At 40.7% G+C, this 26,898-nt stretch overlaps 1 protein-coding gene across 3 annotated transcripts in view; it reads left to right on the plus strand.

Moving 5' to 3' along the window:
* COP1 (COP1 E3 ubiquitin ligase) overlaps positions 1-26,898 on the plus strand; it is a 198,974-nt gene that overhangs the window by 41,104 nt on the left and 130,972 nt on the right. For all 3 annotated transcript variants that reach the window (XM_045028092.1, XM_045028090.1, XM_045028091.1), the window contains exons 8-11: positions 1,655-1,731; positions 9,021-9,078; positions 16,036-16,150; positions 26,629-26,764. In XM_045028092.1, the coding sequence (XP_044884027.1) occupies positions 1,655-1,731; positions 9,021-9,078; positions 16,036-16,150; positions 26,629-26,764 (386 nt within the window). The remainder of the gene's footprint in view (positions 1-1,654; positions 1,732-9,020; positions 9,079-16,035; positions 16,151-26,628; positions 26,765-26,898) is intronic.

Genomic DNA, 26,898 nt, shown 5'->3' on the forward strand with positions numbered 1-26,898 from the left:
TTTCTCTATGGTGTTCTTGGATACTCTGTAGTCTAAGGGTTTGTTTCCCAAGTATTTCTAAACCTGCCATCTTGCTCCCTCTATCCCGACTCATTCTGTAGAACACTCCCTGGACTACTTCTGCTCTGTCCTGTCCAATGCTCATCTCTGGGAGTGGAGAATTGGTGCTTTGAGAGGCTGTGGAGCTAATTCTGCAGCTTCATGAAGTGGCACTGCCCAAAAAGCTACTCAGGCACCAACTGAACTCCTGAATCTGTCATCCCTCTTCAGCAATGGCCCTCCAACTAGTATCCACAAGCCCCGTAACTAGATTTCTTTATTTACTTTCACTGTATACATGTTCTGCAAAAGAGTAGCATTTACTCTAGGCACTTTGCTGCATTATAAAATACAAATAAAACAAACAATTCCAGGAACTTTCCTTTACCCAATACCTAACTCAAATCAACCCAGGAGATAGAAACATATTTCAGTCTATAAAAAAAATTCAGTCTAATCCAAGAGTCCACCCAGTCTTTCTCCACTTAGGAAACACAAATGTGCAGTGCAGTGTATTCCTGAGGCTGATAAAGAAGGTCAGTTTCAGATGAAGGGGAGAGCAAGTTCCAAAGTAGAGACACCTCTTGGAGAACATCCTGCCACTTACTCCTCTCTGTTATAAGTGGGGCTTCCACTGATTGGCTGTACAGATGTGGCTGTATAACATGGGGAGAGAAATGGCCTTTCAAATAAAGGGATGTCAGGCCATTTAGGCTTTATACATCAAAACAAACACCTTGCATTCTATCCAGTAAAAAATTGGTCCAAAAGCGCTGGTTCTGTATGCTTAAATCATGTACCCTGTAACTAATGAGCTGCAGCATTCTGCACCAGCTTCAGTTTCTAGACAGATTTTAAGATGTAGCATCATGTAGAGTACATTGCAATGATTTGATCTGGAGGTGACAATCATGCATGATAGTTGCAAGATCTGTCCACCTCTGAAAGAAACAAGTGCAACATCTTAGCTATATGTAGATTTTTAAAAGGTGTGTTGCGGGGGAGGTGACCAGGCCATAGCTTCTACCTGATCTTTCAATAGCAACTGGGAATCTAACCAGACTACTAGATTGTGCATCTACCCCATCAGTGGCAGGTGATGCTGCTGAAGCCTAGTGTGTAACTTAATCTTTTCTGGTTCTGTTCAGTCCCTCATGTATTCTTCCCTTGACCCAAATTCCACCTTCCTTTGCATCTGCAAAGGCTGTTTTAGGAATAAGTTTTTGTATCTGTCTTAGTAGTGTGAGTGCAGAACAAGTGAGCCGTCGTGTAAGATGCACTTTTGGGAAATGGCCAGATTCCTGCTTCTGAGCTGGTGGCGGCAGGCTATCTCTCAGATAGTACCATTGATCTCTAATATGTAAGATGCAAGCCACCCTGATCCTTGAGCAAGATGGACTGGCCACAGGCCCTGAGAAGACCAACTGGAATGGCAGCAGGAAATAGGAATCGGTTACTGGGGCAAGAGGGAAGATTCCTTTGTATGAATTAAGCAAAATTAGATGTCTGTGGTTACGTACTTCAAAAATTAAATTATACACCAAAACTATGTATTTGAAAGATGCCCATTGCATGCATGTCTTTCATTTTGTTGTAACTTGACTCTCTGTTTCAGGAAATGAGTGGCTTGTATTCCCCAGTCAGTGAAGATAGTACGGTGCCTCAATTCGAAGCCCCCTCGCCTTCAAACAGGTACAAAGCTTGCAGCTGCTCAGAATTTGTGCTACAGATCCCTCATATGGCTTTAGTCCTCTGCTATGCCATGCACACAAGTCCACTAGTTCTTGGATCATATAAAAATAACGTTCACATGGCCCATCTGTTTTCTCAGTGGTATTTATTTTCATGCCAATAAATTAGTGAAGAGAATGCTGTGTTGTGAATTCACAGCTGGCTTAAAGATCTTCCTTTTCCAGAATGCTTTGATAAACGTTCAGCTTTTCAGTACTGTACAGGTAAGTCTGCAGACAATCTGAGTTGCTGGGTGTAAAACGTTAGTGTTACATGACCTTAAAAGCACAGGTGTACATTTATTTAACTTGTGGTGTTTGGCAAATACGATGTCCAAAACAGTTTCATATTAAATAAGTGAATGACCTTTGATTTCCTGTTCAATATGAAAGGTTAAATTTGCATGTTCCCATGGTCAGATTTTTAAATTTAACAGACTCATTGGTTCTACCCACCTGCCTGCGTAACTCTGTGGTTAGATTGAAATGTCATTTCCCTAGAGTATTGTTGATGGGAATTTTTCAGTCTGTCATATTATGTGCCCTGGATTACAGATAAAATTGTGAATAACCTTTTGTGTGTCCAAGTTGCACATGTCAGCGATTCAGTTTAAAGTGAGCTTCACTCTGCATACATTCTTATATTCATTCAGCTGGAATAAGTTATGATGCCCCCAAGCTCTCATCTTGCATTTTAAATGAATAATTTTTTTTTTCCTTTCTGGAAACACTTGTTTTAGTAGCTCTTTAAACCAGAGGTTACCAGCAGAGGTTTTGGTTGATACTCGTACTTTACTACATGTCTGCTAGCTACAGAACTAAACATAATACCCCAGAGGTATATGTGAAAGATGTTGGGAGGTACTACACTGGAGAGTTTCAGGGACAATGGATTGGAGAGGAGCCCTTCCAATAGCTGCCGGTATTTGTACCAGGTTGTTACCCTGGATCCTGTTTGGGACTCTAATCTTTCATAATCATGCAGTAGGTGTCTTAAAGTTTGGGGGAGAAGAAGGGAAAAAGAGGTATCTGATACTCTATCCCTCTGCAAGTTCTCATCTTCTGGGACTTTTTAAACCAGTGAATAACTCCAGTATCTCTCTTCTCTGCTGCGTCTCATTGCTTCTGCAAGCAGTAGCTACCTGAAATTGCCATGATTCTTGATAGTTTGTGCCACTCACAGAGTTCTGAATATTAGCAGTGAAACTGATGAGTCTTTGTTAATTTCATGCTTCTAATGCCTGGGAAAGCTGGGAGTTTCAGGATCAGTAACAGGATGAAATTTAATAGTGAAAAGTGCAAGGTCATGCATTTAGGGATTAATGACAAGAATTTTGGTTATACATTGGGGACACATCAGTTAGAAGTAACAGAGGAGGAGAAAGACCTCGGAGTATTGGTTGATCCCAAGATGACTATGAGCCGCCAATGTGATGTGGCCGTTAAAAGAGCTAATGCAGTCTTGGGATGCATCAGGCGAGGTATTTCCAGTAAAGATAAGGAGGTGTTAGTACCGTTATGCAAGGCACTGGTGAGACCTCATCTGGAATATTGTGTGCAGTTCTGGTCTCCCAGGTTTAAGAAGGATGAATTCAAACTGGAACAGGTACAGAGAAGGGCTACTAGGATGATCTGAGGAATGGAAAACCTGTCTTATGAAAGGAGACTCAAAGAGCTTGGCTTGTTTAGCCTAACCAAAAGAAGGCTGAGGGGAGATATGATTGCTCTTTACAAATATATCAGAGGGATAAATATCAGGGAGGGAGAGGAATTATTTTAGTTTAGTACCAATGTGGACACAAGAACAAATGGATATAAACTGGACACTAGGAAGTTTAGACTTGAAATTAGATGAAGGTTTCTAACCATTAGAGGAGTAAAGTTCCAACAGCCTTTCAAGGGGAGTAGTGGGGACAAAAGACATTTCTGGCTTCAAGACTAAGCTTGATAAGTTTATGGAGGGGATGGTATGATTGGATAGCTTAACTTTGGCAATTAATTGATCTTTGATTATTAGCAGGCAAATATGCCCAATGGTCTGTGATGGGATGTTAGATGGGGTAGGATCTGAGTTACTACAGAGAATTCTTTCTTGGGTGTCTGGCTGGTGAGTCTTGCCCACATGCTCAGGGTTTAGCTGATCGCCATATTTGGGGTCGGGAAGGAATTTTCCTTCAGGGCAGATTGGCAGAGGCCCTGGAGGTTTTTCGCCTTCCTCTGCAGCGTGGGGCACGAGTCACTTGCTGGACGATTCCCTGCACCTTGCGGTCTTTAAACCACGATTTGAGGACTTCAGTAACTCAGACATAGGTTAGGGGTTTGTTACAGGAGTGGGTGGGTGAGATTCTGTGGCCTGCGTTATGCAGGAGGTCAGACTAGATGATCATAATGGTCCTTTCTGACCTTAAAGTCTGAGTCTATGAATAAGTTGATGCTGCACTACTTCACACTTTTCACATTGGGATCATTATCTTTAAGTATAAGGGCTAGAAACTCTTCCTTAAAATTGAAGCTTACCGTATATACTCATTCATAAGCTGAATATTTTTGGTAAAAAAGTGATGTATCAAAGAGCGGGGGTCGGCTTATAAACGAGTCTACACCAAAATTTGATTATTTTAAACTCTATGAATTGAATATCTAATACATTGTCGTTTTGTTTACCTGGAGCGCCTGCAGGCATGGAGCCCCTCAGCTCCCATTGGCTGGGAACGGTGAACCGCGGCCACAGGGAGCTGAGGGGCTCCATGCCTGCAGACGCTCCAGGTAAACAAAACATCCCGGCTCGCCAGTGGCTTACCCTAACGGGCTGGGAGCCAAAGTTTTCCAACTTCTGAAATATAAGCTCGGCTTATGAAAGAGTCATACAGTTTTTGCTATTTTTACCTATCCATTTTGGGGGGTCGGCTTATAAACGAATGGGCTAATGAACGAGTATATACAGTAAGTTCTGCAGAAGTAGATGGTTTAGTTCTGTCGCATGAAGCAAGTTAACAAGTGAATTTTTCAAGCACTGTTTTATACCATTTGGGACCTGGAATAATAATTTTCTAACCCAAGAAGTTGTTTGAAAACAGTTTTAAAAATCTGTCTGAAACCTGTGTAGGCCAGTCTAGCAAAGCTTTTCTGGCATTCTTTCAGAATGTGTAGAGTACATGTGCTTGGGCAACTATAGATCTTGGTCACAAAACTACTCAAATTATTCACAGCTATTTTGATAAAACTGCTTTACTTACATATTTTGCTATATCAAAAGACTAATCTTGTAAGCCCGTTGGGCTTCTTGGTTTTAGAAATGTGTCTGTTACACTGCTGTGACCCAGCATTCCTTTTGTAACAAGATCCATTTACTGCAGCTCTGTTCTCCAGACCATGTGACTTGAATGAAGCATTATTTAGTCTGGCATTATCTGAACCTGGTAGAAGAGACTAGTAGGGACTTATACAGAATGCACGTGAGGTAGTCTCTCACCAAGCTTTTGAGAGAAGTCCCTTCCTGTACTCCTCAGTGACTCTGCCAAAATCAGGGCTTGTTCTGTAGTTTTTCTGCTAAAATGAGAAGTGGCATGTGAGGGTTCTTAAGAGGCTTCGCTTGCTGGATGACTTCTAGAGCCTGTATCTCTTGACACATAGTAGTCTTGTGTCTGGTTTCATATGACCAAAGATTTGAATTTTTTGGCTTTATTTTCTAGAAACCACCTACTCTCTGAAATTAATTTGGCTTTCAGCACTAAACATATGTTGTGGTGAATAGTTCAAAAACTGCAACCTAGATCTTTCCTTGGAAAGAGTACTACAGAATAATTGATGGGAGCTTTAAAATTTGCTGAGTCCTCCAGTTCTGTTAACTGAAATACTTCATCTTAAAAACACACTTTTTTTAGAGACGTACTGAACGAGTAAGAATGAAATATATTTATATTTTCATGTATTAATTATAATATATAATTTTCCATATTCAAATACTTTATTAAATTATATGGATATTTTCATCTTTTGCTGTTAATTAAAATGGTGTGGTTAAACCAGTACATATCTTGTCAGCGTACTTTCTGTCCTGTTATAACTTATCTGGTGAGCATTCGTTACTAATGCATTTTATAAAATAGCATAAAGTTACCTTAAATATGTGCTGATAGAAAACAGACTTTTCCTTTTGTCTGTCATACTGTTTAATTTATTTTGTTCTATTTTTCCTTCAGATTTACAGCATTCCCCCTTGAAATTTAGAGCCTTCAGTCTTGTGCCTTGTCTGATTTATCCTTTAATCCACTTTTACTTCTGATTCAGTAGTCCACTCCAATACTCTGGTTTTTCGTTTTTTCCCCCCTCTGCTTGAATGTCTCCAGACCCTGTTTAAAGACCAGTTCAACCGTTTTCTCTATTTTCCACATTTGCCTCTTAGTCGTCATAAGCAACTATCACTTTTTTGGCTATGTGCTTTCTATTTCCATCTCATTTATAGCCACACTCTTGAACTTTAAAATAATCCTATATTTTTTGTAGGTGAATACTGCTGGGGGAAACTTCACTGTTGTAACTTTGCTGAATTTGTCTTCAGTATGTGTAACTAATGCTGCTTAAAAGAAATCAAAACTTTTTTTGTGTGCACTTCTGCAAGATGTGGTGAAACATTGTGGGATAATGCTACAGTACTTTTTTTTACAGGATTAAGGTTTTCTAGTTTTTGTGTATTAGGGAAATACAAACAATTATGAGGAGGATTAAAAACTAATACTTCTCAAAATTTCTCTTCACCCTCCCCCAAATAAAACAAACAAAAAAAACCTGGTGTGTCTTTTGGTTGGTGAATGACATGGGGGGAATACACCTCCGGTTTCTGAAGCAGTAATAGAAAATTTAACCATTCTGTTATGAGTTCCTGGGGAAGAGACCCAATAAAAATTAATTACATGGTTGCCAAAGGTTCATTTTGTTTAAGCAATATTTTTTGGTCATTGACTCCAGTTCTTTGTCTCAAAATTTGCTCCTTCTTGCTCCAATTGCCACCCACAGGTTGATGTTTGACCCCTTTTTTGATCCCTGATTTTATGCCTTTTATAATTAGTGAATGTAGCTGAATTTCTTAATCACAAAAATTAATTGTCCTTTGTTAACAGGACTTTAAATTTAAGGTTTTTATAATCTTTATTTTTTCAATTATTCAAGTATCTGCAAATCAGCTTCAGCTAAGGGTATTACACAAAACTGGCTTAGAATTTGTCAGTGGATAGCAGAATTATATCTACACTTCTGGAACCCAGAATGTGCGTTACCAGCACATCTATAGCAAAAATAACAGCAGCCTTAAAGTGTCTAGTCTTAATTGCATCTGTACTTGCCTCTAATAACAGCTTATTTTCCATTGTTTTCCAGCTGTGCATCTCTCTCCTGCTGTCACTGGCAGGAACTGGTGTATACATTTTGTTAGTTTGCCTGCCCCTCATCCCCCATAATTAAAGTTTATTGTCCCCGAATATACTTGAAGCAGCATTATTACTTTTTTTCCTCCACAAAGATCTAGTAGAAAATAATTCTTTTCCTGGCAGATGGTTTTTGTTTTTTGCTTGTAGCTTTTCTATTTTGACTGTGCAAGTGTTAAGACATCAGCAGTTGGAGTTCACTTAAAAGTTAACTACAGATGTGTTAAAGTTTTAACATTCTCTTCAACTCAGATTTGCCTCCAGTAGATTTTTAAAACTGATATTGGAGTGAAGTATTAAAGCCAAATTACAAGTATTTTGGCTTTCTAGATTTACAGCTTGTGGAAATGCGCTTAATGGTATGTCGGTAGTCCCATCATGCACTGGAATGTCAGTGTTGGTGATCAGCGCTGGCAACCAGAACCTAAACATAAATCTGTGTAAAATCACTTTTTACAAAACCAAGACCAATAAAAATATTTCCAGTAACCTTATAAAAACTACCTGTTCCTCCAACCTCTTCCCCCCCCCTTAAAACATAATCTTCAGTGAGAACAATACTTGTATCTAACATACATTGTAGGTAAGGAAATGAAAGTGAAACTGAATAATCTGTTTCAAGCCACATGAAATAAAGTAAACAAGCCAAGAATAGTGGTGAAAGCAAGGCTTTCAAAATACTTTTTTACAGTAGATATTTGTAACGCAGTTTGACTAAATTTTAACATGATAGTGTTCTTGTGTGGTAATCTAAAAATACTTCGGGGCAAATACAAGGCTGATTATTAAGGGGTAGTGGGGAAAGGATTTGTGTATCATATATAAATAAAATGTTACTGGCAAGATTTTTCAAGCACTGGTGCCTAAAGTTAGGGTTCTAAATGCTTTAGTTGGCTAAATAATGGCCCTGATTTGCAAACGTGCTGAACAGTCTGTAGCTCCTACTGAAGTCAGTGGGAGCTGCTGGGTACTCAGGCCATGTAACTGTAGCTCACAAACACACAGGTGCCTCACTTTAGACGAGCTGTTTTTCAAATCTTGGCTTCAGTCAATGCATGCAGGTGGTCAGCATGATAGGAGCTAACTATAAATAACTATTCTTATAGAGAAGTGGTTTGTACATTTCCTAGCCTCTGGGGGAAAAAAAAGTCCAAAAGAGGCAAACTCTGCATCTTATCTCAAAATTAAAAGTACACAAAACTGGAAAATAGCATGCCGTAGGAATGTTTCTGAGCTGTAATTCTGGACATCAACTTAGAGATCTGTCCTTCACAACTCAAGTACCAGGTTTTTTTGTGTGTGTGTGTGTGTGTGTGTGTGTTTTTTTTGGGGGGGAGGGGTAGGTCAGACACTTGAAGAGATCATCTCTATAATATTAAGGTGACTGGGACAGTAATATTTTTCCAAACTAGCTTTTTGACTGTTCCCTTCACATCACTATCTTGGACCCCATGAAATACCAATAACTCCCTTTAGGAAGGAAGAGATACCTACACAATAATTTTTAATAGCAGTGTGTAGAAGGTGTGCTTTACGCTGCATGCTTTAAATACAGGACCAGTCTGTCCTGAAATTTTGTTTGTAACACTATCACACTTGACTGTACTTGGATAGAAGTGTGTTTAACAGTAATTTAGAATTTCTTGTAGACATAAGACATATCCTCATTCTGTATATTTAAAAAGGCTTATGTTTCATGCCTACAAAATGAATTTCAAACACAATCTTGCTGCTAGATGTAATAGAAAAAATAAGTAGGTTGAAAATGATAAAGGATGCGTGCATAGTGATTGATTTTAAGCAGGCTCTGTTTCTCTTGATTTTACAGTAATATTATCGATTCCACGGAGTACAGCCAGCCTCCAGGATTCAGTGGCAGTTCTCAGGTAAGATAATACATATGTCTGGAGGGAGGGACAAAGGTCAGAGATTGTTTGCAGTCTCCAGGATATTGGCCAAACTGGCTCTTATCAATCTGAATCCTTAAATAGTCACCTAGTTATCTGTGGCAGAGACTAAACTTTAGGAATAATTGCATATGCTCATGAATCAGATCATATTCAGGTACATGCTCTCTGCAGAGAGAAATGGTACCATGAATTTTAGGTACCGGACTTCATTTCCAAAGTTGATTTTTCTTGTGACTGTATTAGATAGGGGGATCAGTTTGAAGCCTCATTCCTCCTTGCTGGAAACTGTACAGTATGTAAGAGTACTCTGTGTAACTTTAGTGCGCAGTAGCAAGGTTCACATGGTGATGTAATGTACAGGTAAAAATGCTTTTGAAACTTAAGTTTTAGAGCTAGCTATGGATACGAAACTTAAATACATTGTAATAAGAATCCGGAGACTGCGTTTCTGTAGCATATTTTGTGGTAAAATCAGTTGGCAGTTAGTAAATGGATAGAGTAGGTTCTCTTTTTCTGAGACATTTTATGGCTGTGTTATTGGTAGCTAGATACCAAGGCGATTGGCTCTGTAAATACCTTTTATCTATTTGGTTTTAAAGGGTGTATAAAATACAGATGGAGAGTTTATGTTCAGAACTCTAATCTGGCATATTCTTCATTTGTTGCTGTCCATGGACGCTACTTGTTTTAATACTTCTATTTCTTCTTTGAAATAGAAAAGAACAGCATAATTCTACCACCACCTCCTTCTACCCCCAACCCAAGATAGGTTTTCCTGTCACTCTGGATAGCAGCCTATGAGCACAAAAACCATATATACTGAAGTCTGCTTTCTCTAGGGCAGATTGTTAATTAAATTTTAATATATTTTTAGATTGGGAATCTAGAAATAATTCTTAATGTTAAGAAACATTTAGTTTAATTTTCTTTTGCACAAGAAATCTCCAGTGAAAATAGTCCATATGAATATAAACTGAGTTGCATTTTTTGTTAATCAGTCATGGTAAAATCAGATATTAGCTAATACTGGAAGCAAGACACTGGGTCAGAATGAACCATCCAGCTCCTTTCACACCTTAATTAGCATTACACTGCTGACCAATGTTCTTCTAGGGTAACTAGTTTATTATTTCCAGCCTAGATTTCATATTCAGAGGCTGGATCACAAGAAAAAGGCATTTGGGACCTTTGGAGAGTTGCCTACCATATGACCTGAGGATTTGGCTAAACTATCGTAGCCTCTAATAATTTTCATTTTCTACATAGAAATGAGCTTGTGTGTTTGGTCTTTTGACTGAGGTTTATCCCCAGTAGGGTTAATGTTTTTTAAGTTTTGTCTTCCTCCCCTAATTTCTTATAGTTATCTCATTAATAAGAGAGATTAAAATACTTAGTAGGCTTCATATGAAAACTCACTTCAACACTTCAGGTATTTGAAATAATTATGGTGCTTTTCTGTATTTCCTGTGGATAGGAGATACCATGGGACTGCTGTCACTAGATTGACAGTTGTTTCTAATGGTACTTACTTTGGGATGACCTGTGGGAGGCCAGGTGCTGACAATTTTTGCTAGTGTGGTGCTCCAAACTACTGTCCTCATCTAGAGGATCCTAAATGGTTCCTTAGTTTTCATAACGTAGTGAGCAGCCAAATAAAGTGCAAAACACCTGCACGGGCTTTATTATAGAGGAAAAAAGTCTTCCTGTAGGGCAGTGGTTCTCAACCTTTCCAAACTCCTGTATCCCTTTCAGGAGTCTGATTTGTCCTGGGTACCCCAAGTTTCACCTCACTTAAAAACTACTTGCTTACAAAATCAGACATAAGTATCACAGGACACTTTTACTGAAAAATTGCTTAGTTTCCTATTTTTACTATATTATAAAATAAATTAATTGGAATAGAAATAGTGTACTTACATATCAGTGTATAGTATATAGAACAGTATAAACATGTCATTGTTTGCCAACTAAAAATTCATACACTGACTTTGCTAGTGCCTTTTATGTAGCCTGTTGTAAAACTAGGCAAATATCTAGATGAGTTTATGTACCCCATGGAAGACCTCTGTGTGCCGCCAGGGGTACATGTACCTCTGGTTGAGATCCACTGCTCTAAGGCTCTCACAAACCCTAGCAGGGCTTTAGCCAGTCCAACCTCAAGCTATGTATAGCTGTGACACTCTTCAATCAGGTCCCAAAGTAAAGAGAAAAATACAAGTTCTAAGCCAGTGGCTCTCAAACTTTATTTTTTTTTTTAAACTAGTGACCCTTTTCACATAGCAAGCCTGAGTGTGACACCCACTCCCTTATAAATTAAAAACAGTTTTTTATATATTTAACACCATTATAAATGCTGGAGGCAAAGCAGGGTTTGGGATGGAGGTTGACAGCTTGCGACCCCCCCCCATCTAATAACCTTGTGACCCCCTGAGGGGTCCCAACCCCCAGTTTGAGAACCCCTCCAGCAGTAAGTGTTGAGTTCAACATCTTGTCATTGTGTTTGGACCTTTGGTCTCAGAGCATTCCCCCTAAACCTTTTCTTCTTTGGCAGGAAGAAGCAAGATTTTGCTTTTTTCCCTCTTGGGCCAGCTGCTTGCTTGTCTCTCCCTCTCTTCCCCCTTTCCCTTCTTTCCAGTGTTGCTTAGGAACTGATTGAGTAGCCAAGGAGCAGACTTCCTTGCCTAGAAGCTTGATAGTGCTTCATTAGAGTAGGCACAATTGAGCATTTAGCTGATCAAGACAGGTTAATGCAGACTGATTCCCAGCACAACTCAGTTTGCCAAGTCTGAGACCTGTTGGAGTGGAATTTGGCTCTTAAGATCTAGTAATAGCTGTGCTAATTATATTAACTACTTACCATGTGATTGATTTAATCTCAGTACAGACTGGAACCACCTAGAAGATCTAGGTTTAGGTTATATTGCTCATCCTATTCCAGGCAGTTGTCAAGTTGAAATTGAAGTGATTGCTCATTGCTGTTTACAGTCATCTTCAACTATGATAGGCACAATTTGCTAAGGCTAAAGCAGTTGCAGCCTGGTTCATGTAATTAACATAAAGATCGTATTAGCATGTGCTATTCAATATTTGTAAAGTTGTCATGTGTAGTTCATTGTCAAAACTACAGTGAAGTAGAGATGCTTAATGTCAGGTGCATTTGGCATAAAGCTGAATTGCTGTCAGTATAAAATGAGTATCTACAAGATATGAGCAATCAGCATGAAATGGAAGTTGTGAACTTATAGTTCATCCAGTCAATATACAGTCAGGGATCTTACATGATGGGTAGTCCTTGACGTTTTCATTGCTTTATTTTGTTTCAGGTTACTTGTTCAGGTTATGAAGAGTGTACTCTTCATAAAGTGTATTCCTTTAATTTCAACTTAATTACATCCTTGTTGGCTTCTTGCTGGTTGTAATGTGAGAGTGACTTCTTGTTTCTGAACTGAGAGTAAATTGCTAATTATGCAAGCAAGCAGCATGTTGGATGTGTTTATATTCTTAGGCTGAAATCCTGGCACCTTTGAATTGAGTGGCAATGCTCTCGTTAAGTTCAGTGGAGCCAGGATTTCACACTTGGTTTGCGTATTATCATGTGATAAACCTTTTTGTGCACCACCAGTGCTACTGCTAATGACTCAGGGCTTGGCTACACTGGAGAGTTGCAGCGCTGGTGGAGGCTTTACAGTGCTGCGACTTAGTAACTGTCCACACCTGCAAGGCACATCCAGTGCTGCAACTCCCTGGCTGCAGCGCTGGCTGTACACCTGATCTGCTTGGGGTATAACGAGTGCAGCACTGGTGATGCAGCGCTGCTCATCAAGTGTGGCCCCACACCAGTGCTGTTATTGGCCTCCAGGGTATTAGGAGATATCCCAGAATGCTTTTAACTAAATTACTCTCTTTGTTTTGTTATGATGCCTCTCTTTGTTTTGTTGTGAACTCGGGGCTCCGGGAGCTGCTTATCTAAAAAACAAACACAGCTCTTGTTTGCTGTGATCAATCTGTAATTGACTGTGAACAATCAATTGAGATAACTCACTACCTTGCTGTGAATGAGGCAGGCAGGGGGATGAGTGTTTGCTTGAGGAGAGAAACAGCGGGGGGGGGGGGAGAAAGGGAGTCCCTTGGAGCAGCTGCTTATCTGGTCTGCAGGCTATTTGCAGTTAAGAGTAAATGAGGGGTCGAGGAAATTTTCAGATTTTGCAAGGCAGGGAGCTGACACACAGTGTCGGCTCCAAAAATCCACACTCTCTCTCTCTCTCCCCCGCTCCCTGTCACACTCCACCCCACCCCCCTCTTTTGAAAAGCACGTTGCTGCCACTTGAATGCTGGGATAGCTGCCATAATGCACCACTCCCAACAGTGCTGCAAATGTGGCCACACTGCAACGCTGTCCCTACACAGCTGTACGAAGACAGCTTTAACTCCCAGCGCTCCCCAGGGGGGAGGGATAGCTCAGTGGTTTGAGCATTGGCCTGCTAAACCCAGGGTTGTGAGTTCAATCCTTGAGGAGGCCACTTAGGGATCTGGGGCAAAAATTGGTCCTGCTAGTGAAGGCAGGGGGCTGGACTTGATGACCTTTCGAGGTCCCTTCCAGTTCTAGGAGATTGGTATATCTCCAATTATTACTTTATTACTTTATTACATCTGTAAGTGTAGCCATACCCTCAGTAGGGATTGTTGTAGTGCCTAGGAGCCATAGTCATGGACCAGGACCCCATTGTGCTAGTCCCTGTACAAACTCAGAACAAGAAGACTGTTCCTGCCCATGGATGTTTGAGTTTTTATATCTGTTCTTTTTTGTGTGTCTGGCTATAATGGGGTGAAGTTTTTATATGTAAGCTTATCTTTTATAAGATGAAGTAAAGAGAATGTAACTCGTATAGCAGAGAAATTGCCTGTTTTTTTCTTAGCAGTTATACAAATATATGAGGGGAGCAAGAGAGATTCTTTCTTTCTTCTCCTACTCCTTCAGTGGTGGGGGTACTTTATAAACAATTCTTTTTAAAAAGTTTCAGACCTCCCTCTCTCCCCTCAGTTTTTTTAATTGGTGGTGGGGTATGGGAGGTACCTTTTATGAAGTTTTCCAGACTTCATATGCAATTAACTTGATTGTTCTTTAGTAGACAGGTTTCAGAGTAGCAGCCGTGTTAGTCTGTATCCGCAAAAAGAACAGGAGTACTTGTGGCACCTTAGAGACTAACACATTTATTTCAGCATGAGCTTTCGTGAGCTACAGCTCACTTCTTTGGATGCATAGAATGGAACACACAGGAGATATTTATACATACAGAGAACATGAAAAGGTGGAAGTATGCATACCAACCGGAAGAGTCTAATCAATTGAGATGAGCTATCAGCAGGAGAACAACAACTTTTGAAGTGATAATTAAGATGACCCATAGAAGGTGTGAGGAGAACTTAACATAGGGAAATAGATTCAATTAGTGTAATGACCCAACCATTCCCAGTCTCTGTTTAAGCCTGAGTTAATTGTATCTAATTTGCATATTAATTCAAGTTCAGCAGACTCTCTGTGGAGTCTGTTTTTGAAGTTTTTTTGTTGCAAAATTGCCACCTTCAAGTCTGTCACTGAGTGGTTAGAGAGGTTGAAGTGTTCTCCCACTGGTTTTTGAATATTATGATTCCTGATGTCAGATTTGTGTCCATTTATTCTTTTGTGTAGAGACTGTCCGGTTTGGCCAATGTACATTGCAGAGGGGCATTAACATCCCTATGTTAAGTTCTCCTCACACCTTCTATGGGTCATCTTAATTATCACTTCAAAATTTTTTTTTTCTCCTGCTGATGATAGCTCATGTCAATTGATTAGACTCTTCCTGTTGGTATGCGTACTTCCACCTTTTCATGTTCTCTGTATGTGTAAATATCTCATGTCTGGGTGTTCCATTCTATGCATCCGAAGAAGTGAGCTGTAGCTCACGAAAGCTCATGCTGAAATAAATTTGTTTGTCTCTAAGGTGCCACAAGTACTCCTGTTCTTTAGTAGACAGACTCCCACACTCTATCTACTTGTCATTTTAAGATAAAATAGAATAGTTTAAAAAAAACCTCTTGCCCAGCCATCTCTTCTGGTCATCTGAGTGTTGATTCTTGCACATTTTGTCTTGTTTTAAAAGGAACTGATAGTTGGGAGAAGTTTGATACTGTGTCCTCTAGATCAGGGGTCCCCAACCCCCGGTCCGCGGCCCGGTACCGGTCCGCGGCCTCTTACAAACCGGGCCGCGAACCGACCCAGTGGCGCCTGCGGGAGGTCTACCCGAGCCGCGGGACGAGCGCTCCCTCCGCAGTCATGCCTGCGGGAGGTCCGCTGCTCCCGGGGCTCCGGTGGACCTCCTGCAGGCATGACTGCGGACGGTTCGCTGGTCGCGCGGCTCAGCTGGACCGCCCGCAGGCACGCCTGTGGGTGGTCCACCGGCTCCGGTTGAGCTGCCGCAGGCATGCCTGCGGGCGGTCCAGCTGAGCCGCGCGACCAGCGAACCGTCCGCAGGCATGACCGGTCCCTGGTCCTGAAAAGGTTGGGGACCCCTGCTCTAGATCCATGAGTGACATGATCTGTGACCCTCCGCTCCCCCCCCTTCCCTTGCAAGGATTTTGTTGTTTTTGTTTTGTTGTTGGCTTCTGAATCTCATGCCTGAATCCCATGAGTTATCCAATTATAATTACTACCTTCAGAAAACAAGAATTACAGGTATGTGACTGACTGACTTGTCAGTAAAATAACCAGATGTGACGAGAGATCCATGAGAGGCAGATACATGTGGAAACAAGGCCTTTGATCTTTTTCCAGATTCATAACCTCTTAAAAAATAAAAGGGCATGTCTATACATTTTGGTAAAATGTACCAAAATCGGTAAAGCCAGGCCTGGGCCCCTCTTCTGAATAATTATTTCTTGTTCTCCACTCAGACTAAAAAACAGCCATGGTATAACAGCACGTTGGCATCAAGGCGGAAGAGGCTTACAGCTCATTTTGAGGACTTGGAGCAGTGCTATTTTTCTACCAGGATGACTCGTGTATCAGGTATGTTTCTTTTGCATTAATAAATTTGGAGTTGAATTTCTGAAGTTCTTCCAGTTGCCTGTCTTAAGTAGTATCAGAGGGATAGCTGTGTTAGTCTGGATCTGTAAAAGCAGCAAAGAGTCCTGTGGCACCTTATAGACTAACAGACGTGTTGGAGCATGAGCTTTCGGATGCATCCGACGAAGTGGGTATTCACCCACGAAAGCTCATGCTCCAATACGTCTGTTAGTCTATAAGGTGCCACAGGACTCTTTGCTGCTTTTACTGTCTTAAGTCCTTGGATCACAGAAATTGACTTGCTTTTGAGAGCATATCTCACTTCTCCCCTCCAAGTTCTGTATGCACATACACTTGAGCTGACGGGCAGAACTTCATCTCTTGTCCAGTCTTGGGTTGGCTTTTTTAAATCAAAGAAATATGTTCTTGGCATTTTAGAAGAGGTACAAGGAGGTATATTTACAAAGGCAGTGCATGAAAGATATGTACAACAATCCTCCTAAAGAACAATAGGACTTTTGTCTGTACCTAGTACATCCCTTTAAAAATGTACTGAGACATAAAAAGGGTTTGAGATACCATTGTGAGGAGCCTTTTCACTCAAACAGGCATGTGTTTATTACAACTCAAAGGCTATTGAAGGAGGTAGGAAGATAACTTGGCATGTTCTCCTGTACTTAAAACATAAATGGCACTAGATATGAGCTTTGAAGAATGTTCCAACACCATGTTCCTTGAGTATATTCTCTGGATTTAACAACACTCTCTTTTTGAATGGAAAGAGGCCTTGGATTTTACTCTCTGTAAAAAGTCTGTTTGTTTTATTACATAGGATACCTTATGGGCAGACCAGATCGTGGGGCAAAATGCCGTGAAGGGTTGATGTTCAAATTATTTGGGGTGTGTGTGTGTGTGTGCGTGTGTTGAGGGTCTCAAACTTGTTTACAGTGTGGACAATGTTTTAAATACAAATTGTCCTGTGGCAACGGAAACCCTTTTATTCACATTTGCTTGGGAAACATCTCTTTTCATTTACAACTGCATAATATCTTTTTGGTAAGAACAATTGCTTCCATAAAAAAGTAATTATTACCTAAGTCTCTAGTGCGTTGAAAATAAAATTTAGCAGCTGGAAAAAGAGGAGGAGCTTGTAGCTTGTGAGCAACCAGCTTTCCACAGACCTTCAGCAAGTGTTCTGTAGGCTGTAGTAATCCACACAAATTGTGAGAAACTCTAGTATATAGATTACTCTTGGGAGAATTTTGCGCAATGCAGAATTAGCACTGCAGAGCTGCTGGCTGCTAGTAGGGGTCACTGAACCCAGCAGAGCCCAGTTCCCCAGCTTGGAAATAGAAGATACTGCCAGGGGGAGGAGGTATTTTGAAATAAATTACCAAAATAATTGAAACTGGCATGATTATATAGTGTTGTTTTAACACTATGCAGAATTTTTGACAATATGCAGAATTTTGCAGAATTATTTTGGTGCAGAATTCTCCCAGGAGTAATAGATACTTCCTGGAGACAATGTATAAGTGTATGATAAAATACCATATTTCTTCACCTGTTGTGCAATGAAAATAGTACCATCAGTCCTCACATGAGAAATTGTCTCTTCAGAAATTGAAACTGCAAATGTTCTATCTGATTAACAGAACATCTGCAGGTGTTCTAAAATGTAACATTAGCCACACTTTGTGTGGAGGATTACAAGATAAAAGGGGCGCACTTTCTCCCAATCAGGGAAAAATCTGTGGCTTTCGTTTAGCCTTTCCCCTCTTTTAGACTTCACTCATGCACTTCAGTGCATTCTGAGTACAAGATCTCTGTGTATCACTATTTGTTTTTTGTTTTTGGAAGTTGGCTCTTTGAATATATGGAATTTTAGATGTATTTGGGGTAAGACATATCTCTAACTTTCATAGCAGGAGATCACAAATAAGTTTGCTTTATACATTAATTTGGAGTATGTTTAAATTATTTTCTTCATTAGAAGATACATTATGATAGCTTCAGGGCGAGTTTGATTTAAATCAAATCAGTGATTTAAATCACTAGTCAGGAAGATTAAATGTAATCATGGATTTCTACGTAAAAGTGCATTCTTGTTGGTTTTTATAACCTTAATACATATTCTCCACAACTTGGAGAGATGAAGGTTTCATTTTTAGAAGGTGTACACTATACATTTTTAAAGTGATTTACTTTGAAAACTTTTCAGATTAGTTTCACAGTTTATTTTATTTACCAAAGGTAATTGAAGCAGGTATCCAGTTCAACAGGTTAATCATTAATATTTGGAGGATTTTCTTGCCATGCTGTATTAGAAGGAGAACATCACCAGACACATTTAAATTGTTTTATTTAACTAAAACAACATCATTATGTATTCTGGATTTTTTTCTTCAACAGCAAACATATAATATTTTAACAAAACAAGCGCATGAATTTTTGAATTTAAACATTAAAGTTTTTTAAAATAAGGTTTGTTTTTGTTAAAAATTGTGTTAACTATAATAGTTACATGAAATATATATATTTTTTAAAAACAAAAATTAAATTAACTATGTCCACCAGGTCAACATGAGAAACTTAAAATATTGGCATTTGCAGCTAATACAGTAGTCTTCACCTTCATTTTCCTGTTTGTTCATAATCTGGAAAAGAAAAACAAGCTTTCCTGCTTTCTCAAGTCCCAAACGATTGCTTAATTTGGAATTAATTAGTCCAAAGGAAGAAAATATTCTTTCTACACCAGCAGAAGAAGCTACTGAGATTATCACTTCAACGGTCTCTGAATCCAAGTGCTTAAGTGACTTCCACCAGTTCACTGGTGTGACTTTCTTTAAAACATCAGCAAACATATATTTCTTGAATGGTTCACCCTTAGCTCTGAAGTTTTATAGTTTACATTATGGAGGGAGGATTGCTGGATGTCCATGTCATAGCCAACTCCTCTTCTTCAGCAGTTAAGGTTTGACCCTGGTACTGAGTATTGAGAATATTTGCAAGAAAATGAGCTAGAAATAGTGCTTGTTCCATTTGTTTTTCTAAAGCTTGTAATTTAGCTCTGTCATTGCATATTTCTCTTTTTAAAAGCTCACTCAGTTCCTTCCAAATTTCAACAGCGTCAGCAATAAAAGAGCTATTTCCCTGCCTTTTGTTCAAGGCTACAGAAATAGGCTTCAGGGTACTCAGCATGTGTTCAACATTTCTCTTAAGCCCAATGTTGAGAACTTTGGCTGTGACAGTGCCATCTATTTTTTCATGATTTCGTTCTCAAACAGTCATCAGATTAGGCCAGTTCTTGATATAGTGCTCAAAACAGTCCACTACTGAGTTCCATCGCACATCTTGTGGGAGAGTTAGCTTGGTTCCTCCCACTTTTTTCAGAGCAGCTGCTGCAAAGTGGCTGTTAGGGAAGTATTTTGCAATTACAACATTAGCCTTTATTTCTGGAACACTGAAGTCTTTGGGTAAGAGCACTGCAGCTGTATGTTATTAGCTTGTGGCTCTCTTCACTCTCTCCTAAAAAAATTTCTCCTCATCTTGGATATATTTGCAGCAATGTCTGTGACCAAGCTGCGTACTAAACATTTGAATTTTTTTTCCAGAGTTTGTTATAGCTTTTACTGCTACTTCTTGTAAGTATGCTTCTGTGTGTGCATTTCCTGATGTATCAATTGTTTCTGTAAGGAAGACATTCCCTTCTTCTGTTGTCACACAAGCACATACAACAGGATCATTGTGGACATTGCTCCACCCATCAAGACTAGAGGGTAAAATGGTTAACCTGATACCTTTTGCACACTGCTCAATTTCTGTTTCATACACTTTATCCAGCAGTTTGCCTGCAACATCTGCTCTGTTGGGTGGACTGTATCCTGGTCTTAATGACTGAACCATGTTAGTGAAGTGTGGGTTCTCAATCATACGGAAAGGAGAGTTTGTTGCATAAACAAACTGGGCAATTTTTTCATCAATTACCTCTTTTTGTAATCTGCTAGTTCTTATCACAAACTTATCTATGGCTGTTTCTGTATGATGATTTTTTTTCTTTTTGCTACAGGTGATATACTGTGGCCGTGTGACATACATGATGTGACTCAAACACTATCATTGTCAGATAACTCTGAAACCATAGAAAATGATTATCTTGAAGGTAGTCTTCAGAATCCTGTATGTTGAGGATGGATTCTCATAAACAGTCTATGATTCCATTATTTATCAGGGTTGGAAGGGACCTCAGGAGGTCACCTAGTCCAACCCCCTGCTCAAAGCAGGACCAATCCCCAGACAGATTGTTTTTGCCCCAGATCCCTAAATGGCCCCCTCAAGAATTGAACTCACAATCCTGGGTCTAGCAGGCCAATGCTCAAACCCCCCCCCGCCCCCCAAAAATAAGCAGTTATTTAATTATTATTACCATACTGCTCATTTAGTATTATTCATTGCATTCACTGACACTCAGTACACCTCTACCCCAATATAACGTGACCCGATATAACATGATTTCGGATATAACACGGTAAAGCAGTGCTCTGGGGGGGGCGGGGCTGCACGCTCTGGCGAATCAAAGCAAGTTCGATATAACGCGGTGTGACAGGGTCAGGCCAGGTGGCTACAAAAGAGTTGTTGAAGGTAGATACATTAGCTCCAGGTTAAGCAGGTCTCTTTTCCCTGGTTAAGATAACAGGGACTATTCCAGAACACTCAGTAACTTTCTAGAACTAATTAAGGCAGGCTAATTAGGACACCTGTAGCCAATTGGGAAGTTACTAGAATTAATTAAGGCTAATTAGGACACCTGGTATAAAAAGACTCTCACTCCAGTTAGTGAGGTGTGTGTAAGTTGCTGAGAGAGGACGTGCTGCTGGAGGACTGAGGAGTAGAAGCATTAACAGACATCAGGAGGAAGGTCCTGTGCTGAGGACAAAGAAGGTATTGGGAGGAGGCCATGGGGAAGTAGCCCAGGGAATTGTAGCTGTCATGCAGCTGTTCCAGGAGGCACTCTAGACAGCTGCAATCCACAGGGCCCTGGGCTGGAACCTGGGGTAGAGGGCGGGCCCGGGTTCCTCCCAACTCCTGATCCAACACGGAAGATCTCTGAGGGTAGCAAAATCTGTCAATAAGCGCAGCACAACCAAGGTGGAGGAGGAACTTTATCACAGTGGTTTCACCTATAATGCGGTAAGATTTTTTGGCTCCCGAGGACAGCGTTATATCGGGGTAGAGGTGTACTACTTTAAAGGTGAAATTGTAAAAGGAAGATCTGCCTATTTCAGCTATTTATTTTTTATCACAACTGCATCTAAAATGATAGTACCAGAGAGTAACAATTATATTTTTTGCTCAAACATGAGAATTCAAGAATAGTCCAGAAAGAAAACAGGCAGTCCTTAAGAAAGAAGTGTGAAATAAAAAAGTTCACCAACCTGAAGATTCTGCATGCTCAGACGTGTTCCTTTCATCATCTCAGGAGGAAGCTGCAGTGAAGAAGGAACACGTCTCATGATGTTTCATTCGGGCAACTAAGGGCTTGGCTACACTTGCAAGTTGTAGTGCTGGTAGAGGCTTTCCAGCGCTGCAATTAGTAACCGTCCACACCTGCAAGGCACATCCAGCGCTGCAACTCCCTGGCTGCAGCGCTGGCTGTACACCTGGCCAGGTTGGGGTGTAGCGATTGCAGCGCTGGTGATCCAGCGCTGCTCATCAAGTGTGGACACACACCAGCGCTTTTATTGGCCTCCAGGGAATAAGGAGATATCCCAGAAAGCTTTTAACTAAATTACTCTGTTTTGTTATGCAGCCTCTCTGTTTTGTTGTGAACTCCGATCGGAGCTCCGTTGAACTGCTTATCTAAAAAACAAACACTGATCACAGCAAACAGGAGCTATCTGTACCTGGCTGTGAATGATCAAATGAGAGGCAGGGAGTGAATGTTTGCTTGACAGAGAAACAGCGTTGGAGGCAGGCTGTTTGCAATTAAGAACAAGGGTTCGCGAACATTTTGTGATTTTTCAATCCAGGAAGCTATACTGTTGGCTCCAAAAATCCACTCTCTCTCTCTTCCCCGCTCCCTGTCACAGTACACCACAGGGAGTGAGTGAAACAGCGGGGAGTCCGTGTTGGAGGCAGGCTGTTTGCAATTAAGACTAAGAGCTCGTGAACATTTTGTGATTTTTCAATCCAGGAAACTAACACACAGTGTTGGCTCCAAAAATCCACTCTCTCTCTCTTCCCCGCTCCCTGTCACAGTACACCACCCTTCACCCCCCTCTTTTGAAAAGCACGTTGTTGCCACTTGAATGCTGGGATAGCTGCCCATAATGCAGCACTCCCAACAGCGCTGCAAATATTGTAAATGTGGCCACACACCAGCGCTGGTAGCTGTGAGTGTGGCCACACACCAGCGCTGCTCCTACACAGCTGGATGACCAGCGCTGCAAACTACCAGCGCTGCAAACCGTAAGTGTAGCCAAGCCCTAAGCCTTGCAGTTCTTTGTTGCACTGTTTGCATTTTGCATGCATGCCTGTCTTACCCACAGGTAGAGGAACTTCATTAAAATATTCCCAAACTGTCTCTTTTATGGCCTGCTGCCATTATAAGTTACCCATTCTCTTACTAGAAGGGAAATGTTGTATCTCAAATCAATGAAGGCTACACTCAGAAAGACCTCAAGACTTCTGGGATATGCTGCTCAAACAGTTTCGCTTTTGTTTCTATTGCCTGTTCCTCCCTTCTCACACTTATCTCCAGACTTCTCGTCCAGATCTATTCTGCCCCCAACAATCTTCTATTCAATGAATTTTTTGAAACTGTGCACTTTTAGAAAGAGGTACGGGATGGACACAAATTTGCAGAGGGACAATAGGGTTGAGGTCTGCTATTTCTCACCTTTATATATGAATTTATTTATTTAAAAACATCTTTGCTGTTAACAAGTATATTATCCACTTTTTGAGAACTGCAAAACTAAGCATCTCTAATGGTATCTTCTTAACTGAACACTGAGTCCCATTGGGTAGATAGAAAGATTAATCTAAATAATCTATACAGAAGCCCCTGGAACCCCAAAAGATTGGGTCTCTCTAATCCATGAACTATTGGAACTCATTTACAAAACTTTTCTTAAACATTACATGAATATATTGCCTCATTCTATAGAATTAGAATTTATAATCCCTATTCCATAATAAGATACATTATAGCTCAAAGATATCTCAATTAAAACCATCTTTAGGTAGGTTTTTCCTCAAAAAGCATTTTATTTAAAAAATCTGATTTAAATTTTTAAAAATTGATTTTTATCCAACCTGGCTAGCTTCTGTTGCTGCTCCAGTTTAAGAAAAAACAGAACTAGTGCCCTGCAGGAGTCTGCCTGGGAATTTCAGCTGTCTGATATGAATTTTGGCTGGTGACAAAGGGATGTGTGAGGTGCGTGACTCCCTATGGAAATTAAAATAGTTGGCGACATGGAGTTCTTGGGTCAGAGCCATGACTGGTATCTGAGCCAGCTGTAGAACTGGCGTGAGGTGATAATGTTCTTTGTGGGGAGACCTGGGATAGTAGAAGTGTCTATGTGGCAGTGCTTTTTCCCATATGTCAAGGAACAGCAGGGGTTCCCAGGGATTCCTTTCTTTAAAAAAAAAAAAAAAGTTTAGTTTAAATTCTGCTGTTCCTATTTATTTAAACATCTGTAGTATAAAGAGGTGGTGTACGAACTGTCATACAAAATGAATAGAGAAGTTTTGTGCAAGAGCTTTGACTGTCCTGTAGTTAGAGGTGGTGGTGGTAGGGAATAGCTTTAATTATGATGTGCCTTTCACTTTGACAGGGGAAACATCTTGAAAAGTAGCATCTCAATTTGCAGGTCTGGGTATAAAATACATTAGAGAAGAAAGAGGTACATGATCTCTAGATTTGAGGGAAATGGAAGAATAGCTCCTTCTTTGCTTCCACCATTGACTGACACTTACATCAAAACATCTTTCTGAAGACACCCGCTGGTGTTCACCTGCTTTCTTCTTCTCAAACCATCTCTCCCTCCAGTAGAATCCCCCACAAAAAAAGTCTGGTGCAGGCCCTTGTTTTATTTAAATTGGGACTTTAATCAGGGTGAAAAGAGCAACTGTGAAAGACTCTAGAGACACAGAGCCAATACCTTCAAACATCTGTGCGGATAGCCACAGACCATTTTTGCAGATCACGGATTGGATGCGGATATGATTTTTGTATTTAGAGCCCTGCAGATATCCGCTTTATATGTCAGCGGACCATTTTACCGATCAGATGCAGATACAAATTTTGTATCCACGCAGGGCTCTTCTAACCCTGTTTCCTTCTCCCCTTTTTAATATAGACATTAAAATGTCACTCTTACTGACTATATTTTAAAATGCAGCTGGGATGTAGAGCTGGGATTGAAATGGTCTCTCTCGATATTTGAGGGACAGGAATTTGGGAGAGTGCAGAAAGCGTTTTTTTTCCCCTTCCAGTACTTTTCCATGGGCAGTCAGTATTATGCTGTCCTTGCTCTCTTCACTCCCACAAAACATTCAGAAAGTTCTGCTAAGGTGAGCTATCCTTTCCCTTTACACCACTGAGCTGTAACTTTTTAATGGTTCAATGCATTTTTATTCTCAACTGTAAGTATGCTGTTGGTATGTACTACTAATAGCTGCTGCACTTCACCCCGAAAGTTACTATATTTGAGTGGTGGGTGAAATGTATGGTATGTACCAGTATACTGGATTGTTTGTGAACGGCTTTGGGCTGACACATGTTCTAGGTGTAAGGGTGGTGATGGTTGTTAGACTCAGTAGTTGAAATTGTTGGTACATCACTTTGATGCACAATGCAAAAGTGAGCTTCCTCCTCTTGGGCCTGTTTGAGAAGGCAAAGTATAATTCTTACCAATTCTGGTGGGTATTACAAACCTGAAGGCTATAATCTCAGCCTGTTGGTTTCTGGTACTCGATCATTTTATGAAGGCTAGCTCATCTGTCTGGCACCACAATAAGTGTTTTATTCTATGGGAAATCTTAACAACAAAATGATTAAACTCCTCTATTCATAGTGATTAAAGTTATGACTCAGGAGGAATTTGGATTTTTGTCTTTTTTTATTGCTTACTGTATTTTATTAACTTCTATAGTTGCCACTTTCAATTTTCCACCAAATATTTTTCATGTCATTGTATTTCAAGTTGATTTAATTTTCCCTGACTACAGAAGGACATAATTTTGCATCGAGTTTGTAAGGCAGGCATCTCTATTTTGTGGGTTTTTCCACACTCTATTAGCTCTGCTTTTGGAGTGAGAGGGAAAATTTTCTATAATCATTTCTTTAGTATAATAGACTATCTCTTTAGAGCATATTGCATTGGGAGCTGGAGAAAGATAAATGAGTTTACCTCTATAGCATGTTGTAACTGTACATATTCTTGATGGTACATAGGTTTGCTTACACTTGTATCAATTTTTGTTTTAAGTAATGGTAATCCTCATCACCCAGGACCTCTGCCTTTACATAAAATTGGTGGACTTTTACACAAGGGAGGGCATGTTCATGGTTCTTGATAGAAGTAGTATAATACAGTAAAAACTGTTATCAGGCCCTGTACCAACTGGAAAGCTCTATAAATCAGCATTTCTAATCTTCATAGAAAGTCCAGTTTATAATCCGATTGGGATGGGGCTGGTAGGCTCCCTACCTGGCTCCATGTGGCTGCCCAGAAGTGGCAACATGTCCCTGCTGCTCCTAGGTGGAGGAACGGCCATGAGGAGTTGGGTGTGCAGGAGGGGGTGCGGGGTGCAGGCTCTGGGAGGAAGTTTGGGTGTGGGAGGGGGCTCGGGGCAGGGGGTTGCGGCACGGAAGGCGTTTCGGCGTACCGGATATGAGGGGTGCTCACCTCTGCCCCATCCCAAGTTCCGCTCTGCAGCTCCCATTAGCTGGGAACTGTGGCCAATGGGAGCTGCAGGGATGGTGCCTGCAGGAGGAAACAGCGTGCAGAGCCGCCTGCTGAGCCTCTGCCTAGGAGCAGCAAGGAAAGGTCGTCGCTTGCGGGGAGCTGCCTGAGGTGAGTGCCCCCTGGATCTGGCACCCCAAAACCTTTCTGCACCCCAATCCCCCTCCCACATCCCCCCTCTCTCTCTCTCTTAGTTAACCGGAATTTTTCACTTACCGGCACCCCCCATTTCCCCCAATGTGCCAGATGATAAAGCTTTTACTGTAGTCTCTTCTAACATGGTATTATAAAGACGTATTTTCCACTAAAGTGAACTAGTATTCAGAGGTGTGTGCTGAAGTGAAAAGTCAGTTAATATGTTTGTTGACAAGTGTTCATCCCCAGATGCCTTGCCTAGGAAATGTCATGTGACTACTTAAGCCTTAGGATTTTTTGTTTACTGTTAAACTTTATTTACCTCCCTCTTATTCTTTCTTTTCCATCAACAACAATTCTGCTACCTTTGTCTAGATGACAGCAGAACCACAAGCCAGCTGGATGAATTTCAGGAGTGCCTATCCAAGTTCACTCGCTACAATTCCGTCCGACCTTTGGCAACACTGTCTTATGCTAGCGATCTCTATAATGGCTCCAGCATAGTATCCAGGTAAGCAATGTGGTGCAAGTGAAATACGCGATGCAATGAGGAGATTGCCAAATAAGACTGAGAGCACTGAGCTCTTTTCAGTTGCAATGCCATAATCTTGTACTTGTGTATGATTGTGGCCCCCCCCCACCCCA

The sequence above is a fragment of the Mauremys mutica genome, chromosome 8 (assembly GCF_020497125.1).
Source record: "Mauremys mutica isolate MM-2020 ecotype Southern chromosome 8, ASM2049712v1, whole genome shotgun sequence".
NCBI classification, from domain to species: Eukaryota; Metazoa; Chordata; order Testudines; family Geoemydidae; genus Mauremys; species Mauremys mutica.